This window comes from Carassius carassius, chromosome 26 (assembly GCF_963082965.1).
Source record: "Carassius carassius chromosome 26, fCarCar2.1, whole genome shotgun sequence".
Taxonomy (NCBI): Eukaryota; Metazoa; Chordata; class Actinopteri; order Cypriniformes; family Cyprinidae; genus Carassius; species Carassius carassius.
In genome coordinates this window covers 7659192-7680822 of record NC_081780.1, presented here as the reverse complement: position 1 = coordinate 7680822, position 21631 = coordinate 7659192, and the positions used below count along the sequence as shown (strand labels likewise).

The window sequence follows — 21631 nt, the reverse complement described above, 5'->3', positions numbered from 1 at the left end:
CTTTCGGTCATGACCCAAAGCTCATGACCATAGGTGAGAGTAGGAACGTAGATTGACCGGTAAATCGAGAGCTTCGCCTTGCGGCTCAGCTCTTTCTTCACCACGACAGACCGGTACATCGACCGCATTACTGCAGAAGCTGCACCGATCCGTCTGTCAATCTCCCGTTCCATCCTTCCCTCACTCGTGAACAAGACCCCAAGATACTTAAACTCCTCCACTTGAGGCAGGAACTCTCCACCAACCTGAAGTGGGCAAGCCACCCTTTTCCGACTGAGGACCATGGCCTCACTGTGATAATATAATATAATATAATATAATATAATATAATATAATATAATATAATATAATATAATATAATATAATATAATATAATATAATACTCACTTTACACTTTACACATATCTGAAAAATGTGTTCCATAAATCTTAAAATAAATTCAATAAAGAAGCTTTAGAAATGGCATTCATTATGGGGGAGGCTTGGCCCTGCCCTGTCAGAGCTTGGCACGGCGTCTCAGCGCATCTAAAGAGCGAGAGTGAATGAGCGCCACATTCTTGGAATGCTCTTACCATTGTGGCTCTTTAATGAGGCAGAGTGAGCGCGCGCTCTCCCTGTGACAAACCCTCGCGCCACTGAGCAAACGATGGATGGGAGGCGTGAAGCCAGACGTGAGAGCGCCGGCCTCCAGCCCTGCGACCCCCGAGCTGTTTAACATGCGATCCGTCACTCGCCGCCCTGCGAAGAGTGTCAGAAGGGCACCCTCGAAAATCTGACCCAACATAGTTCTCTAGTTATACTAATGTGTTACGTTACAAGACAGAGCTGCATGGGTGTGTGAGTGGAGATTTGAAACCATTCTCTTGTGTGAAGTCAACTTTTCCAACCCAAACGACCTGAAATTTACCTAAACCATAAATGCTGAATGGTAAAATCACTGTAAAATGGTCATAAACTAGAAACTAAAAATGCTGGGGTTTATCTAACAATTGTTTTTTATGTATTTTGTTTGTTCCAATTGAGTGTAGGGCAACAATGGCTTAGGCCTGCAGACACTGTTAAGTCAAAACAATATATTTTATATATTTTATGTGCACAAAATACATTTTGTAATCATATAATATAATAAAAGATGTATATGCATAAAATAAAATAATAAAATAAAATAGATACTACATTCATTTGAGGAGTTCATTTAAGCAGAATGGTGAAAACAGTGTGCCACAATGCCTTTAGAAACTGTATAGTCAAAAGAAAGAGAGAATATGTTATATTAAACAAAATTTAACTTAAAATACCATAAAATAATGGAAAATAAAATTTAAAATTGGTGTAGAAAATGGCAAATAAATAAATAAAATTTTAATTAAATATAATAAAATGCAAAAATTGGCTGTAAAAACTGCAGCATCTGAATAAATAAATGGCTCGACTCAACTAAAGTGTAAGATAAAGAACAGAAGCACTTGAAAGACAATTTAAACAAATTTGCTTTTCCGTAAAATGGATTCAGTCTCCCAACGTTTCATGTTTCGAGCATTAAGAGGGCAAACAGGTTATCATAGCAACTATTTCAGGACTGAGAGAAACGCCCCGGAAATACGACCAACACCCATGTGTTTATCTCCCTTTGTGCAGCCCCCAAAACATTTCCCCTCCACAATTCATAACAATCACACATGACATGACAGGAGTTTTGTCTCTGCTCTGATCCAATGTTTCCTATTGACTGGTTACAACAGAGGGCCTTCTCTGGGCCCACACTGAGCTATTGCTATAATTAATGGAGCATAAGTAGATGCCCATGAGTGGAGGTCACAAAAGGTCACAGTTCATGAAACTAAAATTGAATGGAGGTATTGTCTTTTATGGCACTTAAAGGGTTAGTTCACCCAAAAAGAAAAAATTATGTCATTAATGACTCACCCTCATGTCGTTCCAAACCCGTAAGACCTCCGTTCATCTTCAGAACACAGTTAAAGATATTTTTGATTTAGTCCGAGAGCTTTCTGTCCCTCCACTGAAAATCTATGTACGGTATACTGTCCATGTCCAGAAAGGTAATAAAAACATCATCAAAGTAGTCCATGTGACATCAGAGGGTCAGTTAGAATTTGTTGAAGCATTGAAAATACATTTTGGTAAAAAAAAAAAAAAAAAAAAAAAAATACGACTTTATTCAGCATTGTCTTTTCTTCCAGGTCTTCAATGGAGGGACTGAGAGCTCTCGGACTAAATCTAAAATATCTTAAACTGTGTTCAGAAGATGAACGGAGGTCTCACGGGTTTGGAATGACATGAGGATGAGTCATTAATGACATAATTTTTGGGTGAACTAACCCTTTAAAAGTAAACATGATTTTCCCAGACTAAAACTTTTTTGAAGTTTGGTTGTCATGGTTATTGGCTTGGTGACACTGGTGTTGTGCTGGCAGTGTCATATCTGGCCTTCACACACAACAAACTCCACACCAGCTGCGATTACACATAGCTTTCTCAGACTAATTAACCCATTCCTTTTCTGACTCATTTGGTGAACTTCCCAATAAATGAGACCTGTTGACATTCAGGGGAAATTTCTGACACTAATAATTTGATTTAATTATTAAAAAACAAAAGTCTGTAAGTGCAAGACTACAGTAAAATTATGTATATTGTGATTCCTTTGTTATGTCCCAGCAAAAAAATGTATTCAATTAAATTACTTCATGATATTATTACTTCAAAAAATGACATTAAACAACAAAAATATTTGTTCAAATTATGTAATAGTAATATTTTATATTATTAGTAATATTATATTATATTATATGGAATATACAACTAGTATACATTATATATCATATTTATCATAAAATTATAATTATAAAAAGTTATGATAAATGCAATAATGATTATAATAATAATCTTACTAAATTCATAAAATAAAAATGTTTTTATTAATTTATAACAAAATTATTTATTATTAGTAATATTATATATATGGTTTTATTGATTTTCATTTTTATATTCATTTTATTCAAAACAATTGTTTATCATTTTATTTAATTTTATAATAAGTAAGACCATTAAATATTTAGAAACACGGAAAATTGATTTAATGAAACACAGGATGTTGATTTAATGATAGATCAGGACTGAAAACAGTTACATGTATGATTTCAGACATAACTAAAGTAGACAATATTTTTCACGGGTCTTCATGGATCCAGCCCTTGAACAAAAATGTGTAAAAAAAAAAGATATTACATTTATACAATTAATATTTTATTACAATTATATTATTAGAATAATATACAATTTTTAAAACATATTATATGTCATATTATTATTTTATAATGATAATACAGTGACGCGCATGATGTTAGACCTAGACAGTAGAATTGATGGGCTAGTCCTGTGTCTGGTCACTCTTCTCTGCGTGAGCTGCTGCATCATCAGACCTGTCCTGAGATCCGCGCACAGCACGTCACTCCAGACGACTCCGCGCATTCAATACATCACAATCCGCGCAGCCAAGGAAACCCAGCAAAACTCTGCCCCCCAAATCCCCGGACCCTCAGGGTGGGGTAGAGACTCAGAGAAGAGGCAGCTCAAACAAAAGCACTCCTCTTGGCTTTAAGATTAAAAGAAACACCAGCTGCAAAAAAGTGCAGATACAAACTCGAGACGAAAAGTGGAACCGATCGGCGTCTCCACGTTTTCATGCAAAACTTTTCCTGAAGTCACTGAAGGAGCAGCGAGCATCAAACTGACGGACTGAAAATGGCAATCTCGTGGACACTCATTGTATTAGGTGAGTTTACGTTCATATGCGTTAGCATGCTGCTTAGATGTTAATTAAACATTTCTCATAATTAAGAATTAGTGGCGTCAGGATATATTGCTAACTTTGTTCAGGTTGATGATTCAAACGCCTAGTGTATTTCAGAACTTATTTAAATATTTAAATGTTTTCAATTATTTCTGCGTTCTCGGTGGGGTGGGGTGGGGGTTATATATAAACTATATATCTGTATAATTATACAACTATATAATGAGTTGTACAAATAAAACTCATTATATAGCCTACACTATAAACACTTTAAAAGAGACAACAGAGGCTAATATTCTTGCAAACGGTCTAGAATGAATTATAATGCAGACATTCATATGAGGAGTTTTAAACAGAAAATTAGTCATTCAGGGAACAAATTAGATTTTTTATAAGCTCATACAGTAGCTGGCTATGGGCTTCTTGTTCAGTCAGTTTCTCGATCAGGAATAGCCCACAGATCATACTTTAACATTTAATTCACACTTAGAAGTGGCGATTGTCTGGTACATTTATTAATCTGTAAAATAATAATAATAATAATAATGTATCAGAAATTTAGTTAAGGGGAAACATCTGTTTGTAATTTTTATAAAGGTGTAGTGTTTTTCAAACAAGATCAAATGTCTAACACTTCTCAGCTAACGAGGAACATTTTCAGAACTTTGGAAATAATGTTCTGACAAAGTTCTCTCAACGCTATGAAAAAACATTCTTCCAGTAATATTAATAGTTATTGTTCAAGTCATTGTTCATTTTATTTCAGAAACTTTTTAGTTGGACATATCATTATTAATAATATTTTAAATGTTACTACTTGTTTCAAAACATTCAGAGAACATTCAAAAGTATAATGTTTTATTTTATTATTATTATTTAGTTTTTAAAACAAAATAATAATGATAATAAAATAAATAACAACTTAATGGGAACATTTGCGAAACTTTCTTAGAACATATTTTTATGTTCCTTTTTTCTGCCATTTTCTGACTCTTTTTGATCAACCCCGTTATATTGGTAAACATTCTAATATAAATTCATATTTTAATTCACACCAGCTAATCTGTGCAGCATTATGTTTATAACTCAAGGGTGGTTATCATAAAACAACTCACATTTTGTTGACAGTTATGGATATTAATGTAACAGCACCTGACCATGTGTGTGTGTTAACAAATCCTTCAAAGAGCTCTGGGAAGTGCAACATCTGTGCCACTCGACATTTCTGTCAGCTGCTTTGCTGAAATTACAAACAGTGACACTATTAGAGATGAAGTGCGTCTTAGACTCGAGAGGGATGTGAGGGAGGACTGTTATTCTTTAATTATCTGTGCGGTGCACCTGCCTGTCCAGACATCAGCCTGACAGTCATTAGAAAAGCGCTCCTGTTTTGTTTGGGCAACCTTGTAAAAAGCACCATAAGCACTTTTGACTCTGCTCTGTCTCAGTCAGCCTTTTCTAAAAGGTCTGATTAATTTGAAATTGCTTTCTTGTAGTGCAAAAATGAGGATGTTGTAATCTCAGCTTTTCTGAACCTAAGCATTGATAAAATGTATGCCCCCTTCCATGTTGTTTACATCAGAGTATTTATAAAGGGTCCCTGTGTTGATAAACCTGAGTTTTGAGGGCTTCCTTGTGTTGCACAAAGTTTCCTCCATCCTCTACTGTCAAGAAATCCTCAACAATTAAATCAGCCAAAATACACTGACTGAAACAAAGTATCCTCTGGCAGTGCTCTGGTCTTGATGCGGCCTGACAGCTGTCTTACACAAGGCTTGGGAAAGTGCAGAACAATGGGTAGGAAAGTATTCGGTCAACATCCCTGTTCCCAGGGAAGGTGTGAAACTTATTTAATCTTTCCTCTGCTCTGTTCCTATTGCTCTATCTCTGTCCTACTGTATCTCTCACCCAAACGGTCCAACTTTTTCCTGATAATAGAGATTTTTCATGGAATGAAACACTTGACAATAACTGTGGAACATACAACGCTATTTAAACTCTTATACACTTATTTATCTAACACCATACTTGGTCTACATTTCAATTTGTTCATAATATATCTGTACATACAAAACTGTCAATTGTAATATACCTGCACATACAATTGTCAATTTGTATATTGTTATTCCTTACTTGTCCTATTTATTTATTCATTTATTTATTTTAATTATTTTATTATCTGTGTTTTTGTTCTGTCGCTGTCATTCTGTTGCACTGCAGAGCTTCTGTCACAAAAAACAAATTTCTCGTATGTGTAAACATACCTGCAAAGCTAATTCTGATTCTGATTCTGACTGATTTATATGACGCAAGAAAAGCCTTGGTATGCTTGGTTTCTTGTCCTGTGTTGAGGTGTTTCCTTTCTGCACTGGAAGTTTGGGTGGAGTATAGCAAATATCTTGTCTCATTTCAAATAGCCAGTTTGCACATGATCCTTTGGAAATCATTCTAATATGCTGATTTGGTGCTCAATTATTAAAAGTGGTCATTAAATATTATCAGTGCTGAAAACAGGTTTTGACACTTAATATTTTTTTGTGGAAACCAACCTTTTTTTCAGGATACTTTGATGAACAGAAAACTCAGAAGAATAGAATTTGAGTATATTTGTATCAATTAAAACTTTATTTTGACCCAACTAGCATCATGGCCTCAAACTATTAGGATCTGTTCATCGAATAAAAGACACAAAACTCCAATGTTGATATCTTTTAGTCTTAAAGGGATAGTTCACCCAAAAATTAAGTGACAGAATGAAGAAACAAAGTGACCTACATCTTGGATGCCCTGGGGGTAAGATGATAAACATCAAATTTTCATTTTTGGGTGAACTATCCCTTTAAGTTGACACCTAGAAGTAATGTAATTCCCTGCTTAACGTGAGAGCATCTAACATTACAAGGGAGATGTCTTAGGCAAAGGGCGGGAGAGACTGGTCTCTGTATCTTGAGATTGCAAAGATGGCCCCTCCGTCATTCTCATCCCTCCTTTTCTCATCTGGTTATTATGTATAACGTCTGTAACTGGCACTGCCATGATCTTCAACTCCCTTCTCTAATCCAACCTCTAACCTGGCCTCCCCTCTCTAGTCTCTACCCATGAATCCTTCACTTGATCACGGATACTTTGCACCAGTAGCAGCTAGACTTTCTTAGCCAAAAAAAAAAAACATTCCCTCCAGCAGATGAGCTCAAATGCAGCTCATAAATACAGTGTTTGTAAAAACTCTTAAATAAGAAAAAAATGTGGCACTTCAGTATTTAGTCCTCAAAAAATTTTATACAATTCTACTGGTACTCTATAATGACATCTGATAATGTGTGACATGAGGAATGCATTTGAGTCAGGCACATAAATGCCCGCTGACCTTGTTCAGCTTCTGTCCAGCCTTCTCAGACTCCATCGTTCTTTCTTCTGTCCCTCTTTCATTTATTGTGTGCATTTTTATATTCACCGTCTCTCTCCTCGCCTCAATAGAAGGGGTTAGTTGTGACTTAGCTCCATAAAGGAGCCCCCAATCCCCATCTTCCCTGCCCCCCTCCCGATGGGCCGATGGGCCTGTTCAGTTACCCCTGAATAGGACACTATCAGGGGGAGAGGGGGCATGCTAAGGGCCCAAAGAGGTCCTGCACACAGCTGGGGAGGGGTTGGTAGACTGAGGGTGTGCACGTCCTATTCAAAGAAATTAGTACAATACAGTGTAATACAACTTTATTAATCCCCAGACTGCAATTAAGGAACAATTTACAACTTTATTAATGGCCTTAAAACAAACACTCCTGGCAACAAAACTGCCCCTTCAAATGAAAGAGTGTTACTTTTAGATAAAGCTCATAAACAGAGTCAATACAAACTTACTGGAGTTAAAGGGTTACTCCAACCCAAAATGAAAATGTTGTCATTAATCACTTTCCCCATATGTCGTTCCAAACCCTTAAAAGTTCTGTTCGCCTTTGGAACACAATTTAAGAAATTCTGGATGAAAACCTGGAGGCTTGAGACTACCAAGTAAATAAGAGAAGACCGTTGACAAAGGAATTGAATAAAGTCGTTTTTTTTGTTTTATTCGCTTACAACCCAGGTTGCATGTCTGATAGCAGATGGAGTATTCTGACGATGACTTTTCATACCTTTTATGGACCTTGACACTATTATTTACTTGCCAGTCTATGGGACAGACTCAAGCCTTTTCAAGGTTTTCCTCCAAAATGTCTTTAACTGTGTTCCGAAGACAAACAGAGCTTTTACGGGTTTAGAACGACATGGGGGTAAGTGATTAATTTTCATTTTAGGGTGGAGTATCCCTTTAACATCAGCATTTTCACAACCAGTCAAATGTATGGACTAATTATGTATTTGAAAGAAGTCTCACCATAGCTCCATTTATTTAAGCAAAAATACTGCAAAAGATGTAATATTATTACAGTTTACAAAAAAAAATACGTTTTCTGTTTGTTGAAATTGTAACAATAAATTGTTACATTGTAATAATATTTAATTTAGTTCAACATGTAATTTAAAATTTATTTGTCATGGCATAATAGTAAGTCACATAATAGTAAGAACTGTTATTAATAACTGAGCCTCAAATCAGCAAAGATGATGAATGACAATTCAGCTTTCCAAATCACAGGAATAAATTAAAATATATTAAAATTTAAAACAGTTATTTTAACAGAGCATTTAAACATTAAACATTTAAAAATCTTAATTATCCCTAAAAAGACTCCCAACCAAGGTTCTGGCAGCAATCCTGAGAGACATAATTCATGAGAAAAATATAATATTTTAGGCTACACATACAGAATCACCTACATTTGATCTGATACCAGTCTTTAAAGTGAGCAAGTTTATCTCTTGTTATCTGGGATTACTGACACAGTACCTCCAGAATCTCAGTGAGAGTGTGGGAGTCTGCAGGACAGATATAAGAGCGTATCATATGCAGTGTTGGGAAGGTTACTTTGGAAATGTAATAGGTTACAGATTACAAGTTACCCTATTTAAAATGTAATAGTAGTGTAACTTTTTCAATTACTTTATTAAAGTAATGTAACTGATTACTTTTGATTACTTTTTGATTACTTTTAAAAATCTCTAATAAATGCTTATTTGCAACCGTTAGTCAACATTTACACTATGCAGGTTTAACCTTAAAGTAGAGCTCAATACTGTCAGACTTTCACCATCCTTCATCACCTGAATTAAGATGATCAAATTTGAACACATCCACCACACAATCAGACTTTAGTTCTGCATTTTACTTTAAGATTGATCTGAAGTTCAATGCAAATTTAAAATTTAAAAGAAATTGTTTAGTGAAACTTTTTTTGAAACCAAATCTTTGCATAGTTACAGGAAACACTGCTTCTGACAATAGTTTGGAAAGAAAAAGTTAATTAAAAAATAATAAATAAAAGCATATACATCAACTCAAATATGTTTATGTAATAAGCATACCTCCTATTCTGTGTACTAAACTCCTGAAACATTGCTGCTCTTTGTATATGATGATAGTTTTCTCAAAACAAGTTAAATGCTCATGAAGTGATTCATGATAGAGATTGTGTTTATGTGTTCATGTACTAATATATCGAGACGGCAGAGGTTGAAATCACTCCGAGCTTCAGTAGGCCTATGTATAGTAAATGAAACCGCAAGTCTGCATCAATTTCCATGAGGGGTGGACTGGGAAATAATTTCAGACCAGGAAATCTCTAACTCATACAAACAAATTCATGGACAACACTATTTTTTGTATGGACCTGACATAAAAAAGGTTTAAATCTTTAGTTTGGGGACATGCAAAATAATTATAAGTCCTCTCCTGAACTGCACCTTCACTTCCATTTTTCTTTTCAGTCTCTTTATTTTGCCCTGTTATCCATTTCTCTCATGACTTTAATACTCAAGATTTAACAAAACTATACTTTCTAAATTGCCTACATGTCAAAATGAGTGCATCACTTCAATATATTTATAGAAAAATCCTAATTCATGAGTCATGTTTTTCCCTCAGACAAATTTGCCATGCTTTTATTATATAAAAGTACATTAACCTTGTTTTATTTATTTGCAAATGGATTACCATTTGTATTTGTTTTTAAATAAATACATTTGTAAAATAATTTTTAATTTGTGGCATGGTGTATTGTGTGCTTTGTGGCAATAGTAACCTTTGTCTCTGGATTTATAGCAAAATATTAAAACATACATTTTCGTAAGGGTTGTGTAGTTGTCTGTCGTAGCTTCCCCTAAACCTATAATAAAATCTCATTATTTTTCAGCTTAATTACTACTGCAACATTACAATAGATAATAATGATGTCATTTATGCAGTATTTTGAGTGAGTGTGATCAATGTGCTGTTGCTCCTTGACTAAGTGAACAAATACAAAACTACTATAGCATCTTTACAGATGAAACTGACCTGCACTGCAAACCCTGAACAGTAGTTTTGCTTCTCTGCTCCAGCTGTGCGCTACATTCCACTCCGGTCTCTCTCTCTCGCATTGATTACTCTGAGTCTGATCCAAACCGTTCGGCGGAGGCGCGGAGAGCGCGCGCGCCCAACCATTGCCAGTCACAACTAACCGATCCATGAATTATTAGAGATGTAATTATCGAATGGCGGATTCGGAAATGATCGCTTTAGTACAGTACATTCGGCAGGCAATTATACAATAATAATATTAAAATAGCGGGACAAATCGTCTGCCAGGCCACCGGGAATTGTCGCGGTTCTCCAGATGTCCGGTCCGCGCCTGTTCTCCACAGACATTCAGAACGTGCAGGATTCATAATGTCTTTCGCGGCTTAATATTAACAGACACTAGGCTATGCTTTGATTCAAGTGTACTGACCTACTTTTGATTTATTTGTCCAAAATGTGGCATATTCTGTCCGCGTTAGGCAATAGCAATCCCGTTTTTATGACTGGATTCTACGAACCAGACTATGTTTCTGCATCGCGGAAATTATAGGGCCGTGTGTCTCCGAAGAAATCATTTAAATCTGTATGTGTATGTGTGAAATGTAATCCCCTTTGTAATCTTTAAAAATTTCATAAGTAACTGTAATTTAATTACTCACTTTTTCTTAGTAACTGTAACTGATTACAGTTACATTTATTTTGTAATTAAATTACGTAACGCCGTTACATGTAACTAGTTACTCCCCAACACTGATCATATGCCTTTGTGAGGGGTTACCCATGAGTACGATGTTTCTACGCAGGTGAAAGATGCAAGGCTGTGATAAGATGGTGATTAGACAGAGGGCTTAATGAAAGACAACATTGGCAAACTAAACAAGATGAACAGCCTCTCATCAAGATCTCCCATCCCGACAGCAACAATGCCCTGTTTCTACAACAACCACTACTTATTGTTCTGACATCCCAGTGGGATAAGATTTACAAGATCTTCATTCTGGGTGGCCAGTTCTGGTAAAAAGCACCAACGGTGGAAATTAATTGTGCAGATGTAGGAGTTTCAGTCACTTATCACATAAAGTCTTGGACCGATTGATATAAACAGTTGCTGTGGTGTCTAGAATGAGCCAATGATGTTTTAATAGTAATATCAGTTTACATTTGGTTTTTCTTTATTGTTCTGCACAGGATATAATATTAATCTCTGATAAATACTGGGTTAGTAGCTAAGAATCTCTTGATTACCAAAAATTTACTTATGAACTTGAGAGCCTCAAATTAAGGAAAGGCTATTGTTTTAAGCCTTGAAAGACTATGAAGCCGTGTTGGAAACCATTGTTTTGGCATCTGTGGTTCCACCGATAAGAGTAGGTGTGTTACTTCCTAAGTTACTGTATGGAGTGTCCTGTCCAGCTCACTAAAAACAGAGATAAACTCCCACCATTACATCAAGATAATGAGCTATTATAGCACCTGGATGTAGACTGGTTCCTGTCTGCCGTGCTGCTGAATGGTTTGTGATTTTGTAGCTCTGTGTAGCTTCACTTTTCTGTAGAATCTCTATCCTACTATCACTCTCAGTTGTTTAAATTGATAAAATATAACTTAATTCCCATCATATTTCTGATATTGTCGATCAAACTAATTTTTTATTTTATTTTATGTAATTGTTTACTTTTATTCTAAAACCACGCGTTAGCATTTGTTAGCCAGTTAGATTGTCATTCGCGTTTCTACTCATGTCTATTGCCCTTTTCTCTTTTTTTTCTCGCTCCATTTCTTTTTTCTCTCGCTCTGTTTTTTTTCACGAGTTCATCAAACAACAGTGGTAAGTCAGAATCATTTTCACCAGCACTGCTACTGTTTACTTCAAATGCTGCGTTACAGCAATTGCACAGAATCAATTAGAAATTTTGAGTCTGCAAACCAGTATATTCTTACACTCTTTCTTATCTGTTTTGCTTGTTCTTTATAGGCACCCTCCTGCAAGGCATGCAGTGCAATGCTAATGATAATTCAACTACAGCCCCAAACAGTTCCATTTCACCCACCTCAGTGGGTGCCAGTGCAGCCAGTTCCACTGAATCCACTCTTCCTCCCACCTCATTCAGTTCCACTAAACCCACCACTTCTTCTGCCTCATCAGAGTCCACTCTACGTGCCACTACACCCACCACATTGGAGCCCAGTAAATCTCCTACTCCATCAGAGTCCACTACTCCATCAGAGTCCATTACACAAGCGCCAACCACTAAAGCTACTTCACCAGATCAGACTGGGCCATCTTCAACAGTGGCTAATCAAGACATTGACATGATAAACATTAACACATCTACACAAAATAGTCAAGTCACAACCCAAGCCACAACAATTCAACCCACGACATCCAATGCAGGCACTACCCACACTACTACAACCAACACTCCTCCAAATTCACCTACAACTCTCACCACAACCCATCCCAAACAAGGTACCACCGACATAATTAAACTTGCAACCACTTTTTCTAAAGGAGATGGCACCACCCAACTCATGTCTACACAGACAGCCCCATCTGCTGTTACCAAAAACTGTAAGTCGCAGGAATCACTTTAGTACAAACTTTATGACTGCTCAACACAACACAACAATGCTTGAATATTTATTAATGAAAAGAGAAGAAAATTCAGTGGTTATTTGCTTACCTTCATTTCATTGAAAACTCATATGACTTGCTTTCTTCCACTGAACACAAAAGCAGCACTTTTTAAGAATGTTCACACTGTACTTTTATATTGAGTTTTTATATGTTACAAAACACACAAAAACCAATTCAGTTTGGCATCACTAATAGATATCCAACTGTATGCAACTGAGATTTGAGTGCTACAGTGGAAGGTAAGACTTTCAGTTAATAACAATTTTAATTTTGTGCTTGTTGTAGGTGAAATAGCATTAAGTCCTCAACATAAAATCTGCTGTGTTCAGCAGAAGCAATACAAATGAGTTCAGAATGACAAAAGGGTGAGCAAAGGATGACAGACTGTAAATTTAGTGTGAACTATTAAAAAGTGTCTCCTTTTCATGTTACTTTTCAGCTGAATTACCAATCACAACAGAACCAGGCTCTAAATCTATTGCTTCTCAAAGTCTTGGGACAACGAAACCACAAACAACTACTGCCTTGATCGGACCAGGCCTGCGAAGGGATGAAGAGATTACAACTAACACTCCCCAAGAATTAATTCACGTAAAATACTAACATTTATGGTTTTTCCTTATATATTGTTTATATTATTGATCCAGATACTGTAAATGATACTGTTGATTATCTCTTCTGCAGTATTCCTTTAATCCAAGCAAAAGCAATGAGGTGAGTACATAAATGACAATAACACTGACAATAACTCCAGTCCTGGTCACAGAGAGCTCATTTACATTTACAAGTCAATATCAATATCTCTATGAACTTTGGAAGTTTAAATACACCGTTAAATAGTAGTAAAATCAATCACAAAAGTAAGGAAGCCTGTTTTCACCATAAAAACCATTCACCATTCACCATTCACAATAAAAAAAAAAAGAAAGAAAGAGAATTGTGAGTGAACTCCAAGCAAATTCTGAACTGAAAAAGTCATACAGTTAAAAGTCAGTACTTTTTTTCTCATGATTCTGACTTGCAGTTACCTTTAGATAGATTTTTTTTATTCCATGGCAGAAACAGACCTTCATACCGATCAATTTATTAAATGTAGCCTGAACACATTTCTTGATGAAAAGTGAATGACCTAACAAAAATCAACTGATTCTCTTTAAAAATTAGCAAAACATGCAGCTGAACAAGATATTACATTCTAATATTTATTTTGTTCACACAGAATCACGTCCTGGGTCAAACCTGTAAGACGCTGCTTCAGACGATTAAAGGAAATTGCATTATCAACGTGACAATTCATGACAATCGATTAACTGCAACAGTAATAATAGATGGTGAGGGAAATGTTATGGCTTCCAAACAGATTAAAGCCTTTCTAGAGAAACCACTGGATAGTAGGTTTTGATTCAATAACATAAGTACAAAAAATGTATAGTAATTCACTTCCTTTTCTGTTTACAGCTGAGCATGTGATACCGCCAGAAAACTACAAACAAGTCAGTGAAGCTCCAAACAATACTACTCATAGAGAGGATTTAAGCAAGGACACAATACCAGACACGTTAATCGCCATCTTGGCTTCTTGTGGCGCTTTGGTGCTCATTCTGTGCTGCTTTGCTGCATACTGCACTTATCATCGCAGATCCTACAGGAAGAACCAGGTAATGCTCAATTCCAAACACAAAGATGAATCAGACTCACATTGCTTGATTTGGGGCCTACTTTCTATAAATGTATCTACGAATTATGAATTTTCTAATTAATTCAATTCAAAGGTAAAAGTTAAGTTCTGAATTCCAAAGCGAAATGCGGTTTAACATCCCAATTTGTACTTCCCCTCGGCAGCAACACCTGACAGAAGAGCTCCAGACAGTGGAAAACGGTTATCATGACAATCCTACGCTGGAGGTGATGGAGGTACAGCCGGAGATGCAAGAGAAAAAACTGACAATGAACAGGGAGTTCAACGACAGCTGGATCGTCCCCATAGACAACCTGCTGAAAGAGGACATACCTGATGAAGAAGACACACACTTGTAATGGCATCAGATGAACCGTCTGGAGAAGGAAACCTGCTGCTCTCATTACGGTAGACTGTGACCGGCCAGGATGAAGAGAAAGCAGAGATTGACATAAAGACTATCAAATGACAATGGTTTCATTTGGTGCCCGGGTGTATATGGTGTAATAAAGTAGTTGAATGTCATTTATGTGCTAGAAATAGTGGAAACATTTTCAGGTTTTGTGTGTCACTGTGGATGAGAAAGGGAAAATCTGTTAATGGAATGTCAATGTACAATCTGTGATGAAAAAGATTTGGTCCAATCATTTTCAGTATTGACTGAAAAAAGAATTAAGATTTTGCTCGCCATCTTGGAATATTTTTTCCCACTAATGCATGTTGGGACTGCATTCTCTAAATGTGAAGCTGGCCAAAATAAGGCATTGAATTCACTGCCTTTGCATTAGGATTGTGCCTTAAGATGCCTTTAATGAGTAGATCACTTTCAGAATGAAAATTCTGTCATCATTTACTCAACTGTTCAGATCCCAACATTTTTCAAAATATCTTTTTTTGTGTTCAACAGAAGAAAGAAACTCATATAGGTTTTGAACAAGTGGGGGGTGAGTAAATGATGAGAGCATTTTCATTCTGAAAGTGAACTACTCCTTTAAGATGCGGTCAAGCAATGTAAAGTTTATGTTTCACATGCTAATTACTTAAGGATTTAAGGTTCACAGATTCTGACCAGTTGATTTCTGACATTTTACATTTATTAGATTTTTAAAAATGATGTTATGAAAAGAAAACTCAAAGTTGTTTCTACCTGATAAAACTAAGCATACATTGTGTTACTACTTTAAACATTTCCATCACTTTTCCTTGTATTATTTCAGCAGAATGTAATTGTGCTTGTATATAATGCTTATTTTTATGCTTCCTCCATAATGTGTTCATCTTCTGTTTAGGAAAGATTGACACTCATAGGCACCAAACTAGACTTGGACCAATGGATAACTCATCCTGGTAAATTAGACTATGGGGCAAAAGTATGTGATCCCATGATTGGCAGATAATCTTTCATTATCTTTCATCTGCTCCACTCATGTCTCTGTGTTGGTAATCATGCCAGTATGAAGGTTTTCAGTCTTGTCAACCTTAAACATTTGACACAAATTCAACACAACTCACATTCTTTAAGTTTATTTACAGGTAAAAAATCATAATGTGTCATTGTCTTTAATCAGAAAGATAACCTTTTTTTTGGGGGGGGGGGGGGTTTAATTTAATTGTTTTAATGTTGATTTCACCTAGACAAATTAGTTTTTTTATTGTTGTTTTTTTTTCTTGCATGCACTACACAAATTGTTGGGGATTCACTGCTGTCTCAGTTTAGCTGTTGTACTTTCACCAAAGTATTAAGGTTGAGTTTATAGTTGTATTGTGTTTTTGAAGTCAGTTTGCTGCTGTGTGCAAACGACAGGGGTCTGATACACTGGAAGCTTCATCTCTGTCAGATTGGATGGGGATGGTCATGATTTCTAATATAAATGTTTTAAAAAAGTTGTTTTTAAAGTGTGTTTTGTAGGTAATTGACATGTCAAGGCACTTCATCTTAAATTACACAATGCATTTACTACTGTTCAAAGGTTTGGGGTCAGTGAGATTTTTTTAAATGGGGCCATATGATGCTTTTTTAAAGATCATTATTTTGTGTATTTGGTGTAACAGAATTTGTTGACATACTTTAAGTTAAAAAAACATATTATTTTTCAAATACTGTACATTATTGAAGGTCCTCTATGCCCCGCCTCTCTCATTGGCCAATTGACACAGTGCATTGTGATGACATGTTTAAACCAGCCATTTTAGAGGGGCGTGGCAGAGTCTTAACTTTGATGAAGAATATTTATTTTGATTTGAGACATTAGTCTTTGCAACTTTACAGATATTCTTTATGCAATATGCATCAACAGTTTGTAACACTCCAAAGAGAAAGGAAATAAATTCCTTTGAAAAGAAAAAATTTAAATTGCATCATATGATCTCTTTAACCCTTAAAGACCTAGAACATTTTTGGGGCGCCTGACACACCTGCACTTTTCTTTGTTTTTCAGACCTATTCTAGCAGTCAGCATCAAGTGCCATATATCATTATAAACAGGAGGACTTACAGTTTAAGTTTAACTAATTCAAAGTCTCAATTTTACTTTCGTTTTCTCAAAGAATGAATGAAATTACAGAATTTTAAGAAAAATGCAAGCAACAGTTGGGTTTTTTTACTGTGTACTCAAACAGAATTCCTAAAGTTTGGATATTTTTCTTTAGAAAGTTGTGTCTGCGTGTTTTACACTTCCAAATAAAATTTTGTTTAGATATACCATTCCCCAAGCAAATTATAGCTATTTATTACAATATTGTTATCTGCGCTTTTAAGTAAAAAACAGGCCTATTTCGTTAACTAACAATAGAGATGTGTCCAAAAACATTTTAATAAGTAAAGAAAATGGAGAGAGTGTTATCTGATAACAAAACCAAACAAAACAAGTTTTTTTCTTCTTCTGAGAAATATATTTTCAATCTGAGTATGTACTATAAACACAAACTATGCAGCGTAAGCTATAGTAAAAACAATTGCACAAATTGTCTTCAACAATACAGTACAAAAACAGTGCAAATGATTCACAAACTACACAAAATGAGTGAGAAATATTCAGAGTGCAACAGAAAAAAAACAGTGCAAACTATCTTTTTGAACTATATATTTTGAATAATTATATAATTATAACAGACATTATATAAATGGCGCCTCCCCTGTAAAGCCTCTAACACTAACTTGCACAAAAAACTTTCTGCAAGTCAATGACCAAAAGCCCATTACTAGATGCATGGAGGGGTACAAACTCAACAGGAGTGAAAAAAGTACTACTACTAATAAAAGTGAACCCTCTTTCCCATTGATTAATATCATAGGGGAAAAAGTACAAAGAAAAAAAAAGGAGAAATGTGTCACATACAGTAACATCCCCTTTAACTCCTGATAGCAGACCCCAGACAGAACACATTTTTTTATTCATTTTTATTTTCAAACAAATGTAAAATTGCACACTTTTTAGTTAGGTAATATAAAAAGGATAATTTATTGTCTCCTTTACCATTTCCACTCTATACCACAATAGTTCATTTAACATGTTTTGCTAATGAGTTTGTTCAAAGTTCAAAGTAGCAAGAGTATTCAACTCATTGAATCTACTTGAGTTAAACAGATGAACTATTTTTAAATAACAACGACAATTTTCAGTGAAAAGCAGCTATTTTTTTTATTTTTTATTTTTTTTAACAATCTTAATTTCTCTCAAATGTATATTAAATGCCCATTCACAAAATGTGTTTCCATCATTGCTTGTACTCCATCATTGCATTGACCCACTCATGGGTACATGCAGATAACCTTCACCGAATTTTATATAATCAATGACATCTGAAAAACGTATCAGTCAATGTTTAACATTCTTTTAGTTGTCAAAATTAATTAATTGCAACACTTTTGTGAGACCCAAATCAAACTCTGTACAAAGGAATATAATAATGAATAAAAAAATTACACAGTTTTGCAGTTAGAATTGCCATTTTGGTAATTTTGTGACAACTGATGATGTATGCTCGCAGTTTCTAGTGCTTTTTATTATTTATTTTTTTATTTCACAGCTGAAAAGCATAAAACAGCTGACAGGACAGTAAAGTTTCTTACTTACATAACAATATTTCATTAGACCGCAGCTCCCTATTGTTCTATTGTAGCTCATCTGGCACATGTACCTTGCTGAGGGCAAGCTGAAATGTGTGTCTGAAAATTCTCCCGATTGTTGTGGTCACAAAGAGATACAGCTGTTCCGCGTCTTAAGTTTTTAATAAATACATTTTTGAACTCATTAAAATGCTAAAAATTTTAAAAATAAAAATGTTATAATAAGGTTTGGTTATTTATAATGTTTTACTAAAGTTTTTCACAGAAAGATTTTGGCAAAATGGCACCCCTATGCCTTGTCTATACTGCATACCCCATTTTTACATAACTGAGAGCAGAGGGGGGCTCTACGAGATGAGGATTTCCAGGAGAGATGAAAAGAAAAAAAGTCACTTCATCTCTGACACTGCAGAAATGTACACCGAAAGCAAGAATCTTGATGTGCTGACTCCGGCTTCAGTCCACTCCTTGTGAAGCTCCCCAAGTACTGGAATCTGCTTTTTCTGACAATCTTCCGAAGGCTGTGGTCATCCCTGTTGCTTGTGCCTCTTTACCTACCATACTTTTTCCTTCCAGTCAACTTTCTATTAATATATTTTGATACAGCACTCTGTGAACAACCAGCCCTTTCAGCAATGACCTTCTGTGTCTTGCCCTCCTTGTGGAGGATTTTGATGATAGTCTTCTGGACAACGGTCAAGTCAGTAGTCTTTCCCATAATTGTGGTTGCATGTTCTAAACTAGCCCAAGAGATACCCAGTATTTATATTCAAAATTAAACCTCAAAATGGAATATTATATTTTTTTTGCGATGGTGAATTTTTAACTTTCCTTAGCAGCAAGTTGTAACCATCAGAATTAAAAACAGTTTGTGTGCAATGAATCTAGAATATAAGAAAGTTTGCATTTTTTATTATATAACAAAAAATAAAGACCTTTTCCATGATATTCTATTTTTTTTTTTTAGATGTACCTGTATATTTGTTGTAATCAATACAGCAATTAAGGTAATTAGTGTTATATCAACTCAAGCTGTCAAAGTGCCTGAGGTAAATATAATTTACATAATTTACATCGCTACAAGTGTTCAAAGATTACAACCTTATAATTTGAAAAGCGTTGCATCTGGTAATTTATTATAATGATATAATATTATTTTAAATTGAATTAAGTGATTGCTCTTGCTTGTGATGAACCTGAAAGCTCGATGAGTTTGGCTTATTGCCAGTCCCTCTGCTTCAAACTCCTGTCTGCAGCCAAGTTCTTCCAACTTGAAGCTCTCCAAAGACACTGTGAAATCATCTGCTCCAAGAACATCACAACAGACACCTGCGTGGACATTTACAAACATGCCAAGGTACTCTGAACCATTCATTCATGACCGTTCTGTTCTATTAGAATTTTCATAATTACAAATTTCGCCATTCAATCATTTATTTATTTATTCATGTTGTGCAGTACACTTTCTTTCTTTTATTAAATTATTATTATTTTTATATTAATATTGTGATTATATTTCTATTTATCTATTAGCTTATTCTTTTTAATAAAAGCTAAACTTTTTGTATTTAATAATAACTTAAAATAATAATGCAATATTAATAATTATTTATTTATTTTGTGCACTATACATTTATGTAGTCTTTATTTTTATTAATAATAACTCTAATTTGAATATTATGAATAATATACAAATATGTATCTATTAATTTATTGTTTTTAATAAAAGCAATAAAACCTTGTATTTAATCCATTTTTATTATTGTGTGCATTATACATTATTTTATTTGTATTTTCAATACTACTAATAATAAATATAATAATAGTAATATAATATTAATTATGCCATTTGAATTGTACTTAAAAACTAATAAATATTATACATATGTTTATATGTATAATTTTTATACAAATCTGGGGAAAAAAATCACAGACTGAATAGGAAAAATTACTTATTACTCATTCATTTATTATTTTTGCAGTTTAGCCAATTTCCAAACATAATCCTAGGTTATCTTGCTCCATGTTTTGTATTGTTTATGAATTTCCCTGGATTAGTCATTTTATCTGTGTAGTCAGGTTTGGACATTGCACACTTCTGGATGATTTATGACCTCTTTACAGCTCATGTTAGTTGTCTACATGGCCAAAAAAGCACTTCTGCAATATTTTGCATTTACCAATAAAGGTATATTCTTTATTGATTTATTGATTGTTTCATGTCAAAATGCTTTATTTCTAAAAAATACCATAAGATCGATCTCCAATAAAAGAATATTTATTTAAAATGTATTGCCCAATCCTTCAGCAAACTGAAGTTAATGTTTGCGTTGGCCGATCTGAATGTTTCACTGGTATCATATCTGAATGAACACGTGTTCGAACGAATCGGCTCAAATGAATCGTTCATAAAGACAGTCGTTTGTCGCCACCTGCTGGCGTAAAATGTAACGCGCAGAATGAAAACATGCAAACGCAAAAAAAAAAAAGTGTCCCCGTTGACTCAAGCACTCATTTCTGAATCTGCAGCCTTCGGTTGTGCAGGAACATACTATTGCTCATTTCATTTATTAATGCAGATACACTTACTGTCCTCAAGAGGGAGCTACACTGATCTGATCTCAGACATCTGCCTTTTATATTAATCAGTAAAAAGCCGATATTAGACACAATTTATAAGTTTAGTCGTTATTTTTTAGTCATTAGTTTCTAGATTTTCAATGTTCATTTGGATGCATTCGTTCCTAAACTATTTAAGCTTTACCATATACTGCTTGAATCTCAAACACCGAGATAATATTAAATAATTAACTGTGAACAAACACGACACACATTTTAAATAACTAAGGACAAATTAACATCTATTAAATAGATAAATCCAGACAAAATAAGAAGATCATTCGGTTTTGTTTTCTTACCGCATCAGATGAGAGCTAACATGGTTCATTTAATGAATCTGATAGTTTGTTGAGTTGTTTGCACGTTTAATGAACCATGCA

At 34.8% G+C, this 21631-nt stretch overlaps 1 protein-coding gene across 2 annotated transcripts; it reads left to right on the top strand.

The window, feature by feature from the left end:
• Window positions 1-3448: 3448 nt before the first annotated feature.
• LOC132105675 (podocalyxin-like) lies at window positions 3449-15088 on the top strand. 2 transcript variants are annotated; one of them, XM_059510965.1, is made up of 7 exons: window positions 3449-3796; window positions 12223-12819; window positions 13325-13476; window positions 13570-13599; window positions 14105-14216; window positions 14344-14543; window positions 14725-15088. In XM_059510965.1, exons 1-7 carry the CDS (start codon window positions 3766-3768, stop codon window positions 14920-14922), a joined length of 1320 nt encoding a protein of 439 aa, XP_059366948.1. In that variant the 5' UTR covers window positions 3449-3765; the 3' UTR covers window positions 14923-15088. The 2 variants fall into 2 exon arrangements, with proteins under 2 accessions (XP_059366948.1, XP_059366950.1); XM_059510967.1 differs by having other exon boundaries at window positions 3450-3796; window positions 14728-15088.
• Window positions 15089-21631: the final 6543 nt, after the last annotated feature.

Excerpts from the sequence above, each read along its gene's own strand:
- LOC132105675 (XM_059510965.1), top strand. The coding sequence starts at position 3,766 with ATGGCAATCTCGTGGACACTCATTGTATTAG. Across the intron at positions 3,797-12,222 it reads GTGGACACTCATTGTATTAG|GCACCCTCCTGCAAGGCATG; the intron begins GTGAGTTTACGT and ends TGTTCTTTATAG. Across the intron at positions 13,600-14,104 it reads ATCCAAGCAAAAGCAATGAG|AATCACGTCCTGGGTCAAAC; the intron begins GTGAGTACATAA and ends TTGTTCACACAG.